Here is an 18,929-nt window from a genome sequence, read left to right on the forward strand (position 1 = left end):
TAAAGTATTTGCACAAACACTCAAAGTAATATAGTGACCCACCACAAACGTACACCACACAGGTTATACAAAAATATAAATATCTTTATATTTCTTAGGTCAGATCAAAAATGTCAGTAAACCAACATATCAATAAAGTTACTTTAAAAATCAATGGCTCTCTTGTGATGCTGCCTATCTTCTCACAGACAGTTTACTTGTAGCACTGTCCTTTGTCATATGAAAAGCGTTTTCTGTAAACATGAAAAAGGGTCACTTGTAAGCTCAGTATGACTGGGAGCCTGTCTCTTGTGTGTGTGTGTAAGTGACTGTTGTAACAATAGCGGAGCTGTAATAGTTAATTTGGCTGATAACGTTGTCCCCAACGTGAAGGATTAATCACCACACTTGACAGAAAGATTGCGCTCCCTCCTGCACTGCCAAACTCCCCTTGTCACCAGGCACGAGTGCGCGTCGGTACTGCCAGCTCTAAAATCACCCTCTCCTTATGTGTGCATAGCCTGGACTGCTCTACTGTGGTCCGCGCTGCTTCTAAGAAATGAGGAAGTCAGTTTCAAAGCAACCGGGGAGTAAAGGGCTCCACCACAAGGTACCCAAGTACTTGTGCACAGAGCGCTGTGCTCGCACCCCAGACTCGTGCTCCCTGTCCCCAATGGTAACCCTCCTTTGCTCTGCCAACTGGTTGGGGCTGTCACCATGGTGCGCGGTCTCTGTCGGATCGCCGATCACGCCGCAGCGGCTCCCCGGGACACTCAGTACTTCCTGGGCCGGCATGGCTCTCATAGCTGACGAGCCCCTGGTTGCTAGGCAACGCCTCACGCTGCATCCAATCCCAGCGTGGCTCTTCCCTGACGTCAGCGGGGAAGCAAATACAGTGTCCCGAGGCTCCCGGGCCGGCGGCGGTGATTTTTCCGCACTCAGCACCTCTCTCCTTTCTGGTACCGGGCCGGCGGCGGTGATGTTAACCCCTGAGTCTTCGTCTCGGGAGGTGCCCTGGCAGGCACTCTCGATCACCGAGACAATCCGGAAAGGGATTCGCGATGGGGGCACGTCACACCTCGCCCAAAGCCCTGATGTGTGTCGACAAGCACGCCGAGTGAATTACAACACGGGCAGGCAGGGCAAAGTTCGCGGGGCCACAGTCAGTGCGCAGCCACATGCACTGTTCATTCACAAGTGGATTTCTTCTGCAACCTTTGTGTCCCTGAGTTGCAAACAGGAGACCAGCTCTCCTCAGGCCCTTGGAGACTCTTAGGACACAGCACACAGCAAAGTCCTTTAGCCTCGCCCTCAGCAGAATCAGCCAACTGCAGGCCAGCCCCAGAACACACAGCAAGGGCAGTACTTCTCCTCAGTTTCTTCAAGTGATCTTCTTGGGCAGAGGTTCCTCATTGGTTCCAAAGTAGTCTAATTTTACTGGGGTTTCAGCACAGCTACTTATACCCCAAAAGTCTTTGTTCTTACATGTGTGAGGGGTCCAGGATCCAGTCCAAACCAGTTCTAGGTGTCCTCTGCCAGGGCATGTCTTCTTTCTTTGTGAGGGGAAGCCAGGGCCATCAGACACACGGCAGGAGGTGGAGCCAGCATTGAGGAAGGCAGGCACAGCCCTATTCAGGCCCTAGGAGCAACTCCTCCCACCACTCTAAGTGCAGATAGGTCTAATCAGCCTAGTGCTGACTCACCCAGCCCCCTGCGGCCACCCCCAGCCCCTGTCACTCACAAACCAGACAGTCAATACAAAAACAGGCAGAGGCACACAGAAAGGTTGAACAGGAAAATAGCCACTTTCTAAAAGTGCTATTTTCCAACAAGGAATTTAAAAACCATCTTTCCTAAAAGATGCGTTATCAAATTCTGAGTTCAGGAATACCAGACTCCATATGCCTATCTTGCCGCTATGGGAAGATATGCAGGTAAATATGATACACAGGATTCCCCATTCTAACCTATGGGCAAGATAGCCTTTCAATAGTGAAAACAAAATTGGCAGTATTTCACTATCAGGACATGTCACCCACACTAGTACATGTCCTACCTTTCACATACACTGCACCCTGCCCAGAGGGATACCTTGGGCCTACCATAGGGGTGTCCAATGTGTAAGAAAAGGGAAGGGTCAGGCCTGGCAAGTGTGTACACTGGCCAGAACAACATGGCAGTTAGAAACTGCACACAGGCACTGCAGTGCCAGGCCTGAGACACCATTTTAGGGCTACTCACGTGGGTGGCACAATCAGTGCTGAAGGCCCACTAGTAGCATTTGAATTACCAGCCTTGGCACACTCAGTGCCCTTTAATAGGGACCTTACAGGTAAAACAAATATGCCAATCATGGATAACCAATCATCATATCAATTTAACAGAGAGCATATGCACTTTAGCACTGATTAGCAGTGGTAAAGCGCCCAGAGTCCTCTAGCCAACAACCACAGGTCAGGAACAACAAAGGAGGAAGAAGCAAAAGGTTTGCGGATAACCCTGCAAAAAGGGCCATTTCCAACAGGGTGCCAATGGGTTGCTATGCTTTTTTGTGGCTGGGTGTCACTGTGACTCTTTGGCATTGGTGTGGCTAGTGTCACTGTGGCTGTTTGGCATTGTTGTGACTGGGTGTTACTGCATCAATATGGTATTGATGTGACCGGGTGTTACTGATGTGGGATATTAATGTTGTGGGTGGGTATCTCTGAGGCTTTATGCTATTGTTGTGGAGGGTTGTCACCGTGGCTGTATGACTGCTGTTACTGGGTGTCGCTGAGGTAGTATAATATTGTTGTGTCGGGGTGTCACTGTGGCTGTATGCCATTGTGGTGGATGGGTGGCACTGTGGATAGTTTGCCATTAATGTTGCTGGGTATCGCTGTGGTGGCATGCCTTTACTGTAGCCAGACGTGAATATGGCTGCATGTCATTGTTGCGGCTGGGTATAGCTATGGCTGTCAGGTATTGGTTTGGCTGGATGTCAGTGTGGCTCTATGCAATCACAGTGGCTGGGTGTAGCTGAGGCTATCAGGTGTTGTTTTGTCAGGGTATCACTGTCGCTCTATGCCATTAATGCACCTGTGTGCCACTATAAATATATAATATTGTTGTGGCTGGGTGTGACTCTGGCTGTATGCTGTTATGGTGGCTCAGTGTCACTTCTCATGAAAGCCACTGTTAAAACTGGTTATCACTATGGCTGTTCGGCATTTTTACTTGGTACCCCTGATGTTTACCAGTTTCTGTGTATGTATTGTTAAGAATTGTTGAACACATATAGATCACCCCAAACGCAGGCCTTAGGCAGCCCCAAGGGCAGGGTGCAGAGTAATTTTAAAGAGGCCTGTTTTTCACCACTGCAAGTCCTATCTCTCCCATAGGTCAACAGTGAGATTACCTTATTATAGCTTATAAATGTAATCCACAAACTTTTAGAGGTAGACTTTTCAAGTTTGGTGTTGAAATTCCAAAAATGCCACTCTTAGAAAGGTTTTCACTTTCTTGCTTTAGTCATTTGGTGCCTGCTGCCTGACTCTGATCACTTATCTGGGGTGTGGGGCAGTTTTGTGTATTCCCCTTAGACAGCTGCACACAAAGGGAGCTCAGATGTGAGTAGATTGGGCCATCTGTGTCCTGATGGGCCATCCTGGGCAGGATGGGAGGGAGAAGCTGGGCACAGCCTCACTTACAGCTGAATAGGTTGTGTCCTGTCCACACTCAAAGGGCTGAATAACCCCCTGTAGTGAGTCTGGAGCCGCAGCAGAAGGGGAAGGACATTTGTGCACTAAAAGGTATATCTTTGAAGCCTGCCCACTTCAAAAGCTTAACTGGGTAGAAGAACTGGACCTCAGACACCAATTCAGTAGTCTTCTGGACCTGTGATCAAACTGGAGAGGTGGCCCTACTGTCCAAGGGAACAGGGCACTGTAAACCAGTAGAGAATTAGAGCTTCCCCTGGAGAAACCAAATAGTATCAACAATACCACTCACTTCCACATTCTACTCGTAAAACATGCATTTATATGTAGTATCCAAAACATGCATTCATATGTAGCATCCAATCTGCAAGAAACAATGTCTCGATATATACCCCAAATCGAGATGTAGCCTTAGACACAATTTTATTTTTTATCTTCAGAGTATAGATAAAATCTTAATGCATAAAAAGTGATCAAATAAAATTCATATATCTGATATAAAATACAGCACCTAGCATAATCCACACTAATGTTAAAATCTGATGATGAAACTGCACATAATAAAACACAAACCAAACAATAAACGAAAACAGTTCAAAAATAGGGAACCCTTTATTTGCACAGGTATAAATAATCTGTTCTGCACAATCTGCAGAAGACGAACCAGGATCTTGTTAATGCCCAAAAAATAGTCTAGTCTGGAAATCACTAAGGCAATCACCGCTTGCTTTCGATAGGCAAGAGAGAGGAAAGGGGAGATTTTCCTGAGAATCCTAATGATACCAAAACATGTGGAAACCGTTCTATTAATCTGCCGAGTCAAAGAGAGAGAGTTGTCCACTATGACCCCTAGATTCTTACCATGGGATACAGGGTGTGGACAGCAACCAAGCGTATCTGGCCACCAGTCACTAGACCAGATGTTCTGCTGGTTTCCAAAGATCAGGACCTCTGTTTTCCCCCCTTTGAGTTTGAGGTAAGTCTCAACCATCCAAGAGGAGACCGCCTACATGCAATTTTTAAAATTCATAGCAGATTCCCTAATGCTGTGAGTAATAGACACCATAATTTGCGTGTCGTCGGCATAGGACAGTACCTCCAATCCAAATGATCTTACAACCCTTGCCAGTGGAGCGACATAGATATTAAAAAGGGTCGGGCTCAGACAGGAGCCTTGAGGGACTCCACATACCAGATGATTAGGGGCCGAGTAGAATTGACCCATTTTTACATTCTGAGCACAATCACAGAGGAAGGAGGTAAGTAGCTTGAGGGCCATGCCCCCAATCCCTATCTCCTTGAGCCGTTCCACCAGTCTCGAAGGAGATAAGGTATCAAAGTATACGGTCAGGTCAAGGAGAACCAACAGCGTAGCGTGTCCTGCATCAACCTGAAGACTAATGTTGTCAAATACTGAGGTTAGCGCTGTCTCCGTACTATGTTCACCTCTAAAGCCATGCTGCGAGCCATCAAGCAGCTGGTACTCTCTTAAGTAGAAATGAGGTGAGAAATCAAATATTTCTCCAAAATTTTGGCTGGATCTGGTAACAGGGAGATAGGGCCATAATTCTTTGGTTCCGCTGAATCCAGAGAAGGTTTAACCACTGCAGTCTTCCAGGGGATGGGGTAGGGTCCCAATGAAATAGCTGTATTAAGAGCTAAGGTAAGGTTGGGGACAATAGCTTCCCTACCTATTTTCAGGATCTTCAAAGGTTATGACTCCACCGGGGACCCGGAAGTAATCCCCCCCTAACAAGTGCTCTGTAAGTTCTGGAGACGGGGGAGGAGTGAGAAGCTTAGGTAACTCCTCCGTTGTTGCAGAGTCGTTAGAATAAAGGAGATCATCCACATTCATTACCAGCAAGTGGACCTGCAAACTCACCTAGAGGACCTTGAAAACCGTTCTCGCACGCACAACATGCGAATCCGAGGAGTACCAACTAATGAGGAAGCTGGCGGCATATTTAGCTATGCAAGGAAGCTTTTTAATCACATTCTGGGTAACCCTCCCAACACAGACATTAAAATGGACAGAGCTCATAGGGTGGGTCCACCTTGTGCTGATAAAGCTTTGTCTGCCGACATACTGGTCTCAGTGGCGTAACGATAGTTGAGGGTGCCCCCCTGCCATGTACACGGAGGGGCCCCCACTCCAGATCTAATCTGAGTTCTTGGGCCAGAGTATTGTGCTGTGGGGGCCCCCCTGCAGCTCAGGCTCCCCCGCACCGTGGAGGCTGCGGGGGCCTGTGTTACGCCCCTGCCTGGTCTGCATTCAGGACTTTTGCACAAAGGAAGACATCCTCCGCAAGGCTAGATCCATGCACCTGATCACCTTTCGTGACCAGTCTCCAGTCCTGTATCAGAACCTCGTGGCGCTCACCCTGCAGATGCGCAAGACTTTCCGGCCTATCACCTCCTACCTGCTCCAACGTGAGATATCATACTCTTGGGGCACCCGTTCCAACTCATCTTCCGCCTGGATGGCAAATTGTATCAGCTTCGCTCCCTTTCGGAGGCCAGACAGCTACTAGGAGTCCCTATTCCCGAGGACGGGGCCCAGGGCCCAGCCCCAGCTACAGGAGACACACAGCAGGGATGGCGACAGCACGGGCGTCGGTGTTGCACTAAACGGCCTGGCCCAGCAGAGATTATGCAAGGTCAACGGGCGGTGCTGGAGGCCCTTCCGGAGGCCTTGGCGAAGACTCACACCTCGTGAATGCAGTGGGGACCGCCTGCTCACTTCTCCCTTCATTGCGGTGGGAGGCGGGGGGGACACGCTTAACCACACTATGGACCCCCAGAAAACCTTTTGCCGCTCGTCCTTGGATGACGGACTGATCTTTGATAAATTTTCTTCATATGTTCAGTCTGTTTTTTTGGGGTTTTATGTTTTGTGGGTTCCACGTCCACTGCTTCTTGGCACATACCGAGCGGGAGTCTCTCCACGGGCTTCCTTTCACACTCAAGCGCTAGCCCAGCGAACTGACCTATGCCCCGGTCCAGCAAGGCAGTCCTGTCCCCCTGAGCATTAGATGCCTCTAAAAAACCTCAAAGTCCTCACGCTTAATGTGAGGGGACTGAATAACCCTATCAAGTGCAGGGCGGTCCTTTCCTATCTGGAGAGTACCGACGCTGACATTTGCTTACTGCAGGAGACGCACCTGCTCTCCAGGGACTGCCACCGCCTCAAGTCTCGTAAATTTCCCACTCAATTCTTCTCATCTAGCCCTTTTAAAACAGCTGGGGTTGCAATATGGGTCTCTCAGGGCTTTAGCGGGAGGGTGGTACACAAGGAGGCTGAAATGAAGGGCAGGTTCCTTTCCTACCAATTTGCGATTGGAGGGCAATGGTTGTTGGGTCTATATAAGCGCCTAACGAAGGACAGGAGCAGTTCTTCCATGAGGCTCTCACTGAGACCACCGCTACCAATGCGTGCATTATCCTCCTCGGGGGAAACCTTAACCTTGTATTTGATAACGCGTTAGATAGGTCGGCCCAATGCTTCAGCCAGGTTGGCGCACTCTCCCAGGCAGGTCTGACCCAATTATTGGAACTTGGCCTAGTAGATCTTTGGCGGAACCAACACTTCCACCTTATACATACTATTCCAGCACCCATAAGACTTATGCCAGACTTGACTATTTGCTGGGCTCTTCGGAGCTACGTGATATCACATCGGTGGTCGACATTCTCGTGGCATCGCTCTCAGATCATGTTCCAGTAGTGGTCACTTTGACCCTGCCTCTGGTCCAACGACCTACCCGACACTGGCACCTTAGGGATACTCTCCTGCAGAGCGCGGACATGGTAGATCAGGTAAAACGAGCGATAGACAACTATTTACTGCACAACGACAACTCAGACACTCACCTTTCCACCTGATGGGAAGCACTCAAAGCGGTGATTAGAGGCGATTTTATCGCTATTGCCATGGCAAATAATGCAGAACGCAGGCGCAAACGTGATGATCTGACGCAAAAAGTGAGGGAACTCAAGCAAATACACCGTCGTACAGGGGCACCACACACCTGGCGGCTGCTAGGGCGGAATTAGCGGCTATAGATCAAGACAGGGCAGAATATGCCTCGCTGCGCCTGTGCCATGCCTTTTACGTGGGGGGCGACAGATGCGGACGTCTATTGGCCCACAAACTACGCAAAACTAGACTACAACAGGGGGTCCAGGAACTCCGAGATAACACGGGGAGGGTGACAACAGATGATGCGACTATCGCTGAGACCTTCTAGGACTTTTACGCCCACTTATACTCCTAACAGCGGTTAGACACTGATGACATAGACGCTTACCTGTCACAGGCACATCTCCCTACGTTGACTCCGAAACAGGCAGAGTACATGGAGGGCGACATCCAGGTAGAAAAGGTCATAACAGCCATAGCTCGACTCAAATTATCCAAGTCTCCTGTGCCCGACGGATATACTGAGGCTTTTTATAAGCAGTTTTGCTCCACCCTAGCTCCTCTCCTCACAAGATTATATAACTCCTTCGCATCTCCATGGGAGATCCCCCACTCTATGCTTGAGGCGGCTATCATGGTTATCCCCAAGCCAGGGAAAGACAAAACCAGCTGCGGAGCATATCGTCCCATCTCTCTTTTGAACATTGATTTGAAATTATACACAGGAATCCTAGCGAGTAGGCTCGCTCCTTACATGCCTGGCTTGTCGATCCTGACCAGGCGAGCTTCATCCCCCAATGGCAAACAAGTGATAACACCAAGAAGGTCTTACACCTTATAGTAAAAGCTTCAAGAATCCCCGGGGACTACATACTACTTACCATAGATGCCGAAAAGGCCTTTGACTGGGTCCACTGGCCATTGCTAGAGCAGGTACTGATCCGGGTGGGCGAAGGTTAAATGATTAAGACACTTGTCCTGAACTGTTACCACACCCCTACGGTGTCTGTACGGGTCAACGGACACACCTCAGCCCCCTTTCCAATTAACAGGGGCACAAGACAGGGGTGCCCTCTGTCACCCCTGCTCTTTGCGCTGTATATGGAACCCCTGGCACAGAGAGTCAGGGCTCATTCACGTATAACGGGTATTCGCTTCAGGGGCGACATGCATACTATTAGCCTATATACGGACGATGTTCTTGAGACGCTGGCGGACCCTGCGGTAGCTCTAGGAGCCTTTTACTAGAAGCTGGACTTCTTTGCAAAGGCTTCTAGCTTTAAAGTTAATGTTGCAAAATCGACTGTTCTAAATCTTTCCCTATCTCCGCCCGCGTTGGCGAGTCTCCAACGTCAACAGCTGAACCAATGGTCTGGGGACATGGTTCCCTATCTGGGGATCCTCTTGGTGCCCACTTTGCAATCGACTGCGTTAGTTAACTACGCCAAGCTGCAGTCTCAGGTTCGCTCTGACTTACAGCGGAGGAAGCATTACCAGATTTTGTGCCTTGGATGGATCGCCTCAATCAAAATGACAGTCCTGCCCAAAATATTATATATTTTTCAGACCCTTCCCCTACAGCCGCCCACTGGCTGTCTACGTCGCTTACAAGCGGAACTCTCCTCCTTTATCTGGCAAGGTCGCAAACTGCGAATGAAGAGACTAGTCAGCACCCTCCCACCTGACCAAGGCGGACTTTGGATCCCAGATATCCAACTCTACTACAAAGCTGTACAGCCGCCTCAACTGGTCGAGTGGAACTGCACTGAATCAGAGAAACATTGGTTGTTTCAGGACCGGGCAGTAGCGGGAACTTCCCTCAGGAAAATTCCTTTCCTTAAGAAGCCGCACAGGCCCCCTAACCTTTATGCTTCCCAGATCACACGCACTACCTTAACAACATGGGACCAGACCAACAGGCGACATGGACTGACGACCTTCCCCTCCCCTCTCACTTCATTGTACGACAATCCAGATTTTAGGCCGGGGATGGCCGAGACCGCCTTTCCACTTTGGAGGGCCACAGAATGGTGAGCACTGGGTCATTTGTTTGACATGCAGGGGGTGATTCTCTTTCCCCAGCTTCGGTCTGATTATGGCCTTCCTGAGTCCGAGTGACTCCATTACCTGCAGGTAAGACATTGGGCACTTCACTCTGACGTAAGGCCACAGGCGCAGACACCTCACCCCCTATGAAAAATGGCTAATCACACGCTCATCCGAAAAGGAACTGACTTTGAATCTTTATAAGATGCTACTCACGTGTTATAAGCACACATACAACGCTGGTCACAAAAGGTGGGAGAGGGATCTGGGGCGTACACTCAGCAGTAAAGTATGGGAGGGGTGTACTACTGGTCTAGGCACACTGTTAGCAACATGGGTCTCAATGACACCCTCAACAAACTGGTGACTTACTGGTACTATACCCTGGAACACATACATCGCGCTGTCCCTACACTGAGCGCGGAGTGCTGGAGGGGCTGCGTGGCACCGGGCACTATGGTACATCTACTTTGGGAATGTCCCCACCTGGTCTCAAATTTTGGACGAAATAGATAGGCACCTAGACACAGAACTTCCCAGACTCCCTGCATATGTCCTTTTGGGTGTGCCGAACCCCTTGACCTACCCCCTCAAATCTGCAAGTGGCCGCCAGATTGCAATAGCGTTGGGCTCGGCTATTCAAAACATCCTACTCCATTGGAAGACATCCCGGGTTCCCAAGCACACTGGCTGTCTCCAACATCTTTGGTACACGATGGGAATGGAACAAATATCTCTTACCCTACCAGGGAAAGGCTCAAAGTTCGGGGAGCTCTGGCAACCACTTCTGGCCATCTTAAGTCAAGAGTTTCGGGAACTCACATGTCCCAGGTACTTGCGCCTCACTACACTGATATTACGACCCCATAAGCTTTGCCGTTGTTATCATTGCTACACTTAGGCCGCAATTTTTGTCTTGCAGTGGACGGGGTGGGGGGAGATTGAAGGGTGGGGGGGATTTGTTTATCTTTATTATTCTACCTGTCTCTTTAATTGCCAAGCCATATCTTAGGGCTCTGCGTAGCCCATGTATCGCTTTTTAGTGCTTTGCACTTGATCCTTTGGCTGTATTCCTAATAAAAAGAGTTAAACCATAAAAAAGTTAAGAAGAGCCTCTTTACTGATAAGGTTAAGATTTCTCTTTTTCTCTGTTACCCTGTTATTGGCGGGAACAGTACCTAGTACCGAAGTCTGGAAATGAAAAGAAATGGCATAATGGTCTGACCAGGAGAGGGGTATACGCTCTCCTACTTTGACTCGTATATCGTTAGAAAATATGCCAATTAATATATGTCCTGCCACATGGGTGGGGCTCAAGACCACCAGTGACAACCCACAACAACCCAGAGTTTACAAGAGGGTTTGAGTATCTTTACATGAGGCTTTATCCAAATGAAAATGAAAATCACCCAACAGGGTGAGATTGGTTTTTGCCAAATATGGTTCTAACAGATTGCTAAAATCCTGACTAAATGATGATCGCGGTCCGGGTTGCCGATTAGTAACAACACCAATAAAACTTTCAGTTGGGCGAATTTTTATTGAAAAATATAGTGCTTGGTATGCATCCGAAGATGTAGTAAGTGGCTCATTATGACAGGTATAAGCATCCTTGTAAAGAATGCCCAGGCCCCCTCCCATTCTGCCTACCCTGTCAAATCTAGCTAGGGCATATCCAGCTGGAATTGCATCCACAAGATCAGGACCTGAACAATCTCTTGCCCAAGGCTCGGTAACCAACACCCGATCTGGCTTACGAAACGAGACAAAGTCCCTAAGAGCAATCTCATTTTTAATGAGGGATCTAGATTTAATGAGAAAACCCAAAAGTACATCTTCATGATGAGAGGACACAGAAGCATCACTCTCTACGAACACACTGCCAGCGCCTACATAAGGCAGACGGAAATTACAGGAGGGACAAAAATAGGACAGAAAATCAGCAGGGGCCTCCAGGTCCACAAAAAGGCAGCGAGGAGAACCCAGCCATTGTAGATCTAAGAGCTCTTTCCTAGTGTAAATAACATTTTTATTCTCATTTCCCCTAAAAAAGCCTGGGTTCCTGGCACAAGTCTCAGTCCAGGCGCAGACGGCTGCAGACGGAGTTGCCTTTGGCGCGCCTTCGGCATGCCGGCAGTGCACCTGCTAAGTGTCCGACCCAGCCTGCCCTGAAATAGGCTGGGTCGGAAATCAACTAGAGCGCAGCCTGCCCCCTTCGACTGGAAGAGAGTCTTGGGAGAATTCACAGAAGCCTCACTTCCCTCCACAACAAACCAGGCAAGAATTGTGGCTGCAGCTTGACCAGGCCTGAGTTTTACACTAATACCTTAACCTGTAACTTATCTGGACTTGAGACTGTGGTGAGTACTGCAGTTTTTGTTAATGCTGTGGATGGAAACAGAGAAATTAGGATATTTGTTCACAGAAACCCTACCGGCAAAAACTGGTACAACATTGACAATTTGCCCTCAGATTTCCTCCCACCCTTAAATCATTGGATCTTTTTGGTTGTCACTGATCCTGACTCCTGAAGAGAGAAACTATAAGGGTACATCAGTGCTCTGCTAGAGAACATAATATGATCACTATCAAGTGTTGCTTTGATATTTCATATATTTATACTGGATGGACAGAAAACACATGAAACTCTCATTCTGTCAAACTAGTTGGGCATGATCATGACTTTTTCCAGGGTGCAAAGTCGTCCTCTTACCTTTCCAAAATGGCCACAAATGTACTAATGAGCCCTTCGAGGCAGCCACAATAGGGCCTTGAAGCTGTGTTAAACTATGAGATTGATGGGGAACGTCTTCAGAAATAACTTCTTCCTGTTCATTAAACTCAGTGCTCACCCTTCACTTCTTGATATTGGTTTTACTGTTTCAAAGGTAATCACAGGGTCAAATACTGCCGGAGATCCAGTAAATAAGTTAGTTGGGTAAATCTATATGAAAAGAAAGAATGCAGCCTACGCTACATTATCCTCTATACTAATAACGCCAATGCTAGAATGCTGAAAAATCCAGAGTGCATTTAATGTTCCTATTCTATCATTTTAATAAAAACAAAACCATAAATAATGCTAGATAGTCCAAAATAATCTGGGATTAGTTTAGGACGTTCGTGGCCTCAATCGATCTAGCTCTGTTCTACAACAAGCGGCCGTTTAATGAACAAAAAGTTGCTACCAGGCCACCATCAATCTCCAACCCTTCAAAACTGCAATGTATGGCAATCAGACACTTACAGCATTTCATCTCGGTTTTCCAATCAGGTACGGTTACACCGTGGGCGCGGCAGATCACCTCATAGGAGTAAGAGGCAGCACACAGCATATCCTTAGTCGAGCCATATGTGCACAGGTCGTACACACAAGAAAGGTAGTGCGCCCTTGGATCTGTGTGCCAGTGGCATTCAGCAAAAGGCCCCCAAGGGTCTGAAATAATGCTACATTGGCTCTCAATAGCTGCAAGATCTGGACAGGACTCATCAGTTCTATTATCATCCTGGCACCTGGAGAAAAAAAGACACAAATCATAAGATGCTCGCAGACCATATCAAGAGAATAAACAGAGACTCGGATTGTACCCTATCTTTTTCATCTCGGTGGCAGCAATACACTGCAAACAGGTGTGCAAAGTTGTAAGAAGTGGAGTTTAGCCTAATCTGTGATTGTTAAAAAAAAAAATCTACCAAACGAGGTTTTTTCTTTTTTCTTAAGTAAATAAAAAATCATGTGAAAATCAACCTTTGCCGGAGGAACACATGTGAAGCTCACTTCCATGTGAATTCTCATGAAACTAATCTATTCTAAAGCAAAACAAATTTTTGGCAACTGTTTGTGGGCGTATTTATAACATTTCAGTCCCCTAACTTCAAAAGATTTCTCTAGCACAAGCCTGCAAAAGATATTTGCTTTTCAGCATGAAAAAAAGCGTCTTAAGCGTGCATAACCATAACAAAAGGAATCCAGATGTTTGGTCCATTAGTAAACCTCATAGCATCACCATATTTTGGAAGGCAAAGTCCCATCTTTTTATTCCTTAGAGGTTGCCTGCCCTAACTTTTCTTTGGTTAAGGTAACTCATTGCTCCGTACCCTTGGATATTAATGTCGACTTTAAAGGAGTTCCCAAACTCTGCGTCGCTCTGTGCTATGATTCCGCTTTGCATAAGTTTGTCATCACTCTTGTCCTGATTATAGTTTCCACACAGCCCTTGTAGTTGGTTCTGATACTCAGGTCCGACACGAACAACTAAAGTGCTGGCTCCAAACTGAATTCTGACCGAGAAGGCCGTGTCCACTGTTATCATTTGTCCAACCATGGACATACGTCCTAAGGAACTGAGCTGGGATGGTAAGGTGACCGCTGTCCCATCAACCTGGAAGAGAAAAATATCTTGTCAAATATTAACAAAAAAGGAAATGTATAAAATATTCTTGTGATACCTCCTATGTTGCCAAAATATAGATCAATCCACAGTATAAGAGGGAATCAGTTGAACGGGAATTATTTTTGATTATTGGGGGCGGGGCCCTGACCAAGAGGAGACAGACATGTTATTCAATTAAATTCAATTCATGGCATTTATAGGGTGCACATCTACCTCCTGGGAGGTGTTCCGGCAAGCTCAAATATCTGGTATCGAAGATTAGGGTTTTGAGATTTAGGGCCTGCTTTAGATCTCAGCAGATGGGTTACTCCGTCACAACGGTGACGGATATTCTGTCCGCTCAAATATAAATTCCATTATATCCTATGGGATTCATATTTCGGCGGATGGGATATCTGTCACCATTGCGATGGAGTAGCCGTCTGCCGAGATCTAAATCGGGCCCCAAGTCTAAAAAACGATTCTGAGGGACTCCAACGCAAACTGGCAATACATTCCACCAATTTGAAGTTGTTAGATCTCAGAGCTCTGGAATGGAGGTATGGCTTGAGTCTTCTCCTCAAATATAGAGAACATTTATGAATGAAGGCTCTGAAGACAAAAGTGAGTGCCTCAAACAGGACCCTCTTGATGACAGGGAGCCAGTGGAGATGACAAAGGTGATGAGACACTGGCGCGCACGGGGATCTTTATGATAAGGCGTGTGGTGGAGTGCTGGATGATTTGGAGCCATTGGATTAAAAAAGCTGGTAGACCCAAATATAAACTGTTAGCGTAATCTGGTTAGAGCATAACCAGGACGTGGATGATTTTGTTTCGAGAGTCCACCGTAAAGATTTGGAGAATTCTTCCAGAAGATCTGAGGGTAGCCAAACAAGTATCGGATAGGGACTTACTTTGGAGCTCAAAAGTAAGATTTACATCTAATTTTACCCCCAGGTTTCTGGCCATCAGTGCTGGGGGTGAGCCTCACCCAGGTCAGGAAAGACTTGGTGCAAAAAAAGAGAATCTCAGTTTTTTGTGAGTTCAATTTCAGGCAGCAGGATTTGTAAAGAGCGACAAATCACAAATGAGGATCTCAGAGCACTGGAGTTGCTAGCTGTATCGGGGTGCTCTGTTAATTCAAACAGCCATGTCTTGAGTTATTTTCTGAACTCCCAGAGCGATGCGGCATTCCTGAGGTGCAAGGGAAGGTCATTACAGGTTTTGGTCTCCAGGTGACAGAAGGAGCATCCTCCGTGTTGGATTGTGATTCGGTGGGGGGGGGGGGGGGCGGGGGGGGGGTCTCCGAGAAAAAGGGAGGCGGATCGCAGGTGTCTTGTTGGTTGGTGGAAGGTCATTCGTTTATTGATGTATGCTGGTCGTTCGTCATGCAGTGCGTTGTATCTGTGGGTCAACTTTATGAACTGGCATCTCTTTCAGATCGGAAGCCAGTGTAGCTTCTTGGCATGCAGGGGATGTGAGGCTGTCTGGGGAGGCCAATCATGAGTCTTGCCACTGCATTTTGCATTCTCTGTAGTCTCTTCAAGAGGTGTGAAGTGATTCTTACATAAAGATTGTTACTGTAGTCCAGTCTGCTGGTGATGAGGGCTTGGGTGATGGTCCTCCTGGTGTCCATTGGGAGCCACCTGAAGATCTTATGGAGCATGCATAGGGTGTGGAAGCAGGCGTTTACCTGTTTCTGCATAGATAACTTCCTGTCCAAGATGATGCTGAGGTTGCAGGTGTGGTCTGTCGGGGCAGACGAATGGCCAAGTTCAGCAGGCCACCAAGTGTCTTTCCATGGCGAGGTGTTGTTCCCAGAGATGAGGACTTCCATTTTGACCGAGTTGAGCTTGAAACATTTGTCCTTCATCCAGTTCAGGATGTTCATCATACATCTGTGTAAGCTGTCAAGGTGGTGGAGGGGTCTTGTGATGCCGAGAGGACGAGCTGGGTGTCGTTGGCATATCAGATGATGTTGAGTTCATGCGATCCGACGAAGTTTGGCCAGGGGGGTCACGTACATGTTGAAGAGGATGGGGGGAAGGGGCGATCCCTGTGAGATGCTGTAGATGGTCTTCTTGGGTTCCGATGTTAATGGTGGGAGTCAGATTCTCTGGGTTTTTCTGGTGAAGTATGAGGCGATCTATTTAAGGGAGTCTACTTGGATTCCGATTTGGTGGAGTCTGTTGGTCAAGATGTGGTGTGAGACAGTGTAGAAGGCAGCTGACAGGTCAAGGAGGATGGGGGCTGCTATTTCGCCACAGTCTAGAAGAGCTTCACCAGTGACTCAAGGTAGATATTAAAGAGGGTGTCGCTGAGTGCCAAACCCTGAGGAACGCCACAGACCAGAGGTTTGGAAAAAGAGGTCAAAGGTTGAAGGAAGACTGCTTAAGAAAGATCTGACAATAAAAATTTAAGCCAAAGCAGAGCTTGGTCTCTGATATCAGTTCTCTCCATTCTATCAAGTAGGGTGGTATGAGAAACAGTATCAAAGGCCAAAGACCGATCCAAGAGCATGACCATAACTGGGGAGCTCTGTTCAAGCTTTTCCTTAAATAATTCTGATACCTCAAAGCCTGAGCTCCGGCCTTCACCCATCTATAATCTGCCATAATCCTTCGGGTATGCATTTGTGAATGCCTGACAAGATGCTGACTGCTTGCCCCATGCCCATTTGACAACATGAAGACTGCGGGTGGGGGCACCCTGCTGGTTGCTGCTACACCCCGTCGAGCAGGGCGGATCGGCTTTCCGAGACTGCACCTGGTGCTGTTAGGCTGTGCATGCAGCCTTTGATGGGCCTACAGTCCTCTGTGACACCTTTGGTTGGCGGTGGCCTCAGATTGGGTCCCCCTGCCAGTGGATTCTCCTTAAATGGGCCGGGATGCTGCCCATGATATGGAGCACCCAGATCACTGAGGCCTGTTCTGCTTAAGATGGCCTGGGCATCGGCAGCCCAGAGTCTGTGGAGCTTTCGTTCTGCCAGAGGCCTTGGTGGTCGCTGATTGCAGCATTGCTCCCCCTCTGGTGCTCCCACCAGAATAGGCGGCAAAATAGTGGGGCATCAGGAGCCCAAGATGTAACCTTGTTGCAGAGTGCTTTGAAGCCCTGGGACTGGGTACTGTGAAGGGCCTTGGTGCAGTGGCTACACAACTCTTCCCTCTACCTACAGCAGGCACTGGAGACCCTGAAGGAATGTTGTGATAACTGGCACATCGACCAGGCTGTGGGGGCCGGTTAGAAGGTGTGGCCCGGAACTCCGCGTGAGATGATGTATGTTGATTTCCTGTTGTGCAGCACCTGTCGTTAGCTACGTAGGAGAGGCCTTGGTTCCTTCAGATTGTACAGATCAGTGGCATGGCAACTCCATGGCTAGGGGCTTTGCTTTAAGGGCTGTGGAGTGGTACTTCGCCCGTGATGCCCCCTTCCCAGCTGGCATCCTGAGGTGTTATTGACTTGGGGTGCTGCTGCAGGGAATTGAGACCAGCCATCTGGGGCCCTCGTGCTGTAGTTCCCCCAAACGTGTGCTGACCTGGAACCATGGCTCTCTAAGCAGCCCCTCCCCAACCGATAGGGCTGCCTTGTCCGAGGATGCTGCACTGGTTGGAGGAGATGATGTACTGTGCAGTCTAGAAGCTACACTCATTAAGCACTTTGGGCAGTGTGAACAGATTCTGCAGGCCATTGTGGACACCTATACCATTCTAGATGCTGTTTCCTTGGATGCGGGCTTACTTCGTGCAGATCATTGGCAGTTAGTGGAAAGGCTGGATGATATGGAATCCACCTTAATTACGCTACAACCCACACTGCATGATTTACAGTCACTGTTGCAGGGAATAAGGAACATTTCTACGCTACAGCGGAGAGCGAAGGATGCAAGAGGGTGCTCGGTGTGCAACAATGTGCACTTCTTGTGTTTTCCGGAGCGTGTTGAGGGCCCTAACATGGAACTTTTCCCTGAGAACTGGCTGCTGTCAATTGTGTTGCCTGAGAAGGTACTAAATATTTTTACCATTGAGCGTGGCCCCCACCTACCGAGCATCCATCCCCCTCACTAGGAGCTTGCCCTCAGACTGTAACTACAATGCTCTTTAACTTCAGGGACTGAGACTTGATCCTCTAGGTCTTTTGGACAAAGGGGCCCTGGCACTGAGGGATAAAACCTAACTGGATTTTACCACTGAAGTGCAACACAAGCTCAAGACCTACACGACTGTTAAGCAACAGTTGAGAACATTAGGTTTGAAGTATGCACTCTTGTTGCCTGATAAACACCGGGTGGTTGAAGGGGATGCCAGTTACTTCTTCTCGACTCCAGAGGGTGCCTGGACCTGGCTGCATGCCAAGGGACTAGTGGAATGGCCGGAGGCTGCACCAGATACTGGCAAATGTTTGACTCCAAGATAAGCCGACAGGAGGAACAGCAAGATATGCAACCACCCCCTGACTGAAGAGGCTGCTCAGGAACAAGCACAAGTGGTGGAAGAGGTGCTGCAACACAGTCACAACACTTTTGCAGATCTGCAATCTGCACCTGCCTTTAACACCTTATCAGACAACAATGAAACAGTAGCCTCCCTCGGTGCAGAGTTACATGGCATGCAGCTGACACACTGTTTGGTTCTCATGGGTGGTAAGCTCTCTGCCGGTCTCCATGGTCGAGAGCACCTCAGGGGATTTGAAAAAAAGCAGGATGCAGGCAAGGGCCATTTGGTGGGCTGAGGTGCTGGCCCTCATGACCTACAGGTTATCCATCCCCACTATATCGGGATCGACTTAAGAGATGTGGTTTGGTTTGTTCTTGCATGTTCATTTTTTGTTGCATTTGTGTGGCTAGGCATTAAGGGACTGCTCAGACAGGGGGTGGGGGGAAGATTCTGTTTATGTTGTTGTTGTGCTGATGAA

At 48.2% G+C, this 18,929-nt stretch overlaps 1 protein-coding gene across 1 annotated transcript in view; it reads right to left on the reverse strand.

Annotated features, from left to right (window-relative positions):
- LOC146809308 (alpha-tectorin-like) overlaps positions 1 to 18,929 on the reverse strand; it is a 332,591-nt gene that overhangs the window by 20,403 nt on the left and 293,259 nt on the right. The window contains exons 24-25 of the mRNA XM_085616115.1: positions 13,741 to 14,024; positions 12,890 to 13,155 (exon numbers count right to left, since the gene is read on the reverse strand). Coding sequence (XP_085472241.1) covers positions 12,890 to 13,155; positions 13,741 to 14,024 — 550 coding nt within the window. The remainder of the gene's footprint in view (positions 1 to 12,889; positions 13,156 to 13,740; positions 14,025 to 18,929) is intronic.

This window comes from Triturus cristatus, chromosome 7 (genome assembly GCF_964204655.1).
Source record: "Triturus cristatus chromosome 7, aTriCri1.1, whole genome shotgun sequence".
Taxonomy (NCBI): Eukaryota; Metazoa; Chordata; class Amphibia; order Caudata; family Salamandridae; genus Triturus; species Triturus cristatus.